This window comes from Monoraphidium neglectum, assembly GCF_000611645.1.
Source record: "Monoraphidium neglectum strain SAG 48.87 unplaced genomic scaffold scaffold00322, whole genome shotgun sequence".
Classification (NCBI taxonomy): Eukaryota; Viridiplantae; Chlorophyta; class Chlorophyceae; order Sphaeropleales; family Selenastraceae; genus Monoraphidium; species Monoraphidium neglectum.
In genome coordinates this window covers 23,925-25,252 of record NW_014013306.1, presented here as the reverse complement: position 1 = coordinate 25,252, position 1,328 = coordinate 23,925, and the positions used below count along the sequence as shown (strand labels likewise).

Below are 1,328 nucleotides of genomic sequence, written 5' to 3'. Positions count from 1 at the left end.
CGCCGATGTTCAATTTCATGATTTCACCAGCGGGCTGTGCTCGTGCTGGGATGATGGGAGAGCATCACAGCATGCATGTGCTATTCTGCGACCCCTCTTGACTTTCAGGCACCGGCTTCAATAAGCTAGTGAGCGCGGCTGACATGTGCCACGCAGCAGGCCCCGCTGCATTGAAGCAAAGTGGTGCAACTGCTTTCGGTTGAGGCGGGCCTCAGGGCAGGGACAAACCGCTGTGATGCTGCCAATGCAGTTGATGCTGCACTTCCAACTGCAGGTATCATGCCTGAAATCATGTACAAGGCGTTGGATCTTGAACTCTCGGTCCATACAAGTGATCGTTGAGACATGATTTTTTGCTAAGCAGCGCTTGCACACGCAAAGAACAGCCTTGTTTGCGTGTATTGATGAAGCGATGCTGCAAAAGAATAAACTCATGCCTGAAGTCATGATATCTGATGGCTCCAAGATTTCCTAGCGGTCTGGCGTCACCAGGGTGCGTCATAGTGACGCCGGCAGCAGGACCAAGCTGTGCCAGCCAGTCAAGTGGTGCTGCAAGTATGCCACGCTCGCTGCAGAGGACCCCTTAATGTGAGACTCCGACACCTTACTCGTACGATCAAGCTACACGCGCGGTTCAGTCGCGTGACATTCGACGACAGAAAACTCGGTTCGTACTCAAGCAGCGTGAAAGGATGAACAAGGCGTGGAGCATCAGTTTCTGGGTGCTTTGGGCGCTGCTGGCTGCCTCGTGGATCCTTGCGTTGGCCGGCCTGGTGAGCGGCGCTGGCGTCACAGGCCGACGAGGGAAAACAATGCGCTGCGCACACAGCACACAGCCCAGAAGGCGTGTGCCAATGTGTCCCCTGGGTGCTCAATGCCCCCACTACTTTCCTGTGTGTGCCTCTCCACTGAGCTCGCTTGAGCCCGTGGCCGTGGTTTACCACCACCCTGCAGGCATCGGTGCAGAACAACTGCTACTCCGACCCCGGCGCGGCCCTGTCTGATGTCACCGGCGTCCATGGTGGGTGCTATTGCCAATCAAAACCAGCTCCTGCATGAGTCATCATGGGAGTTCAGGGCACAGCCTCACAGGACACAAAGCACATTGGGTTTGCAAACTGATAGGTCGTCTATTCATGGCACTTTGCACAGGGTAAACTTGCTTGACCCGGTCGCCCCTGCTGTGCACGCACCCCGCGCGTCGCTGATCATCTCAAGCCAAAACCCGCAAGCCCCACTCACCAAACCCACCCTTGCCTTCATGTGGGGCACCTGTGCCCCTCGCGCCGCTCGCTTAGCAGTCACGACTGACAAACACCATCGTGCAC

At 56.6% G+C, this 1,328-nt stretch overlaps 1 protein-coding gene across 1 annotated transcript; it reads left to right on the top strand.

Moving 5' to 3' along the window:
- Positions 1-692: 692 nt before the first annotated feature.
- Positions 693-1,311, top strand: MNEG_2758 (hypothetical protein; the record flags this gene model as incomplete). Its single annotated transcript, XM_014048769.1, has 3 exons — positions 693-773; positions 955-1,025; positions 1,299-1,311. 3 exons carry the CDS (start codon positions 693-695, stop codon positions 1,309-1,311), a joined length of 165 nt encoding a protein of 54 aa, XP_013904223.1.
- Between the last annotated feature and the right edge of the window lie 17 nt (positions 1,312-1,328).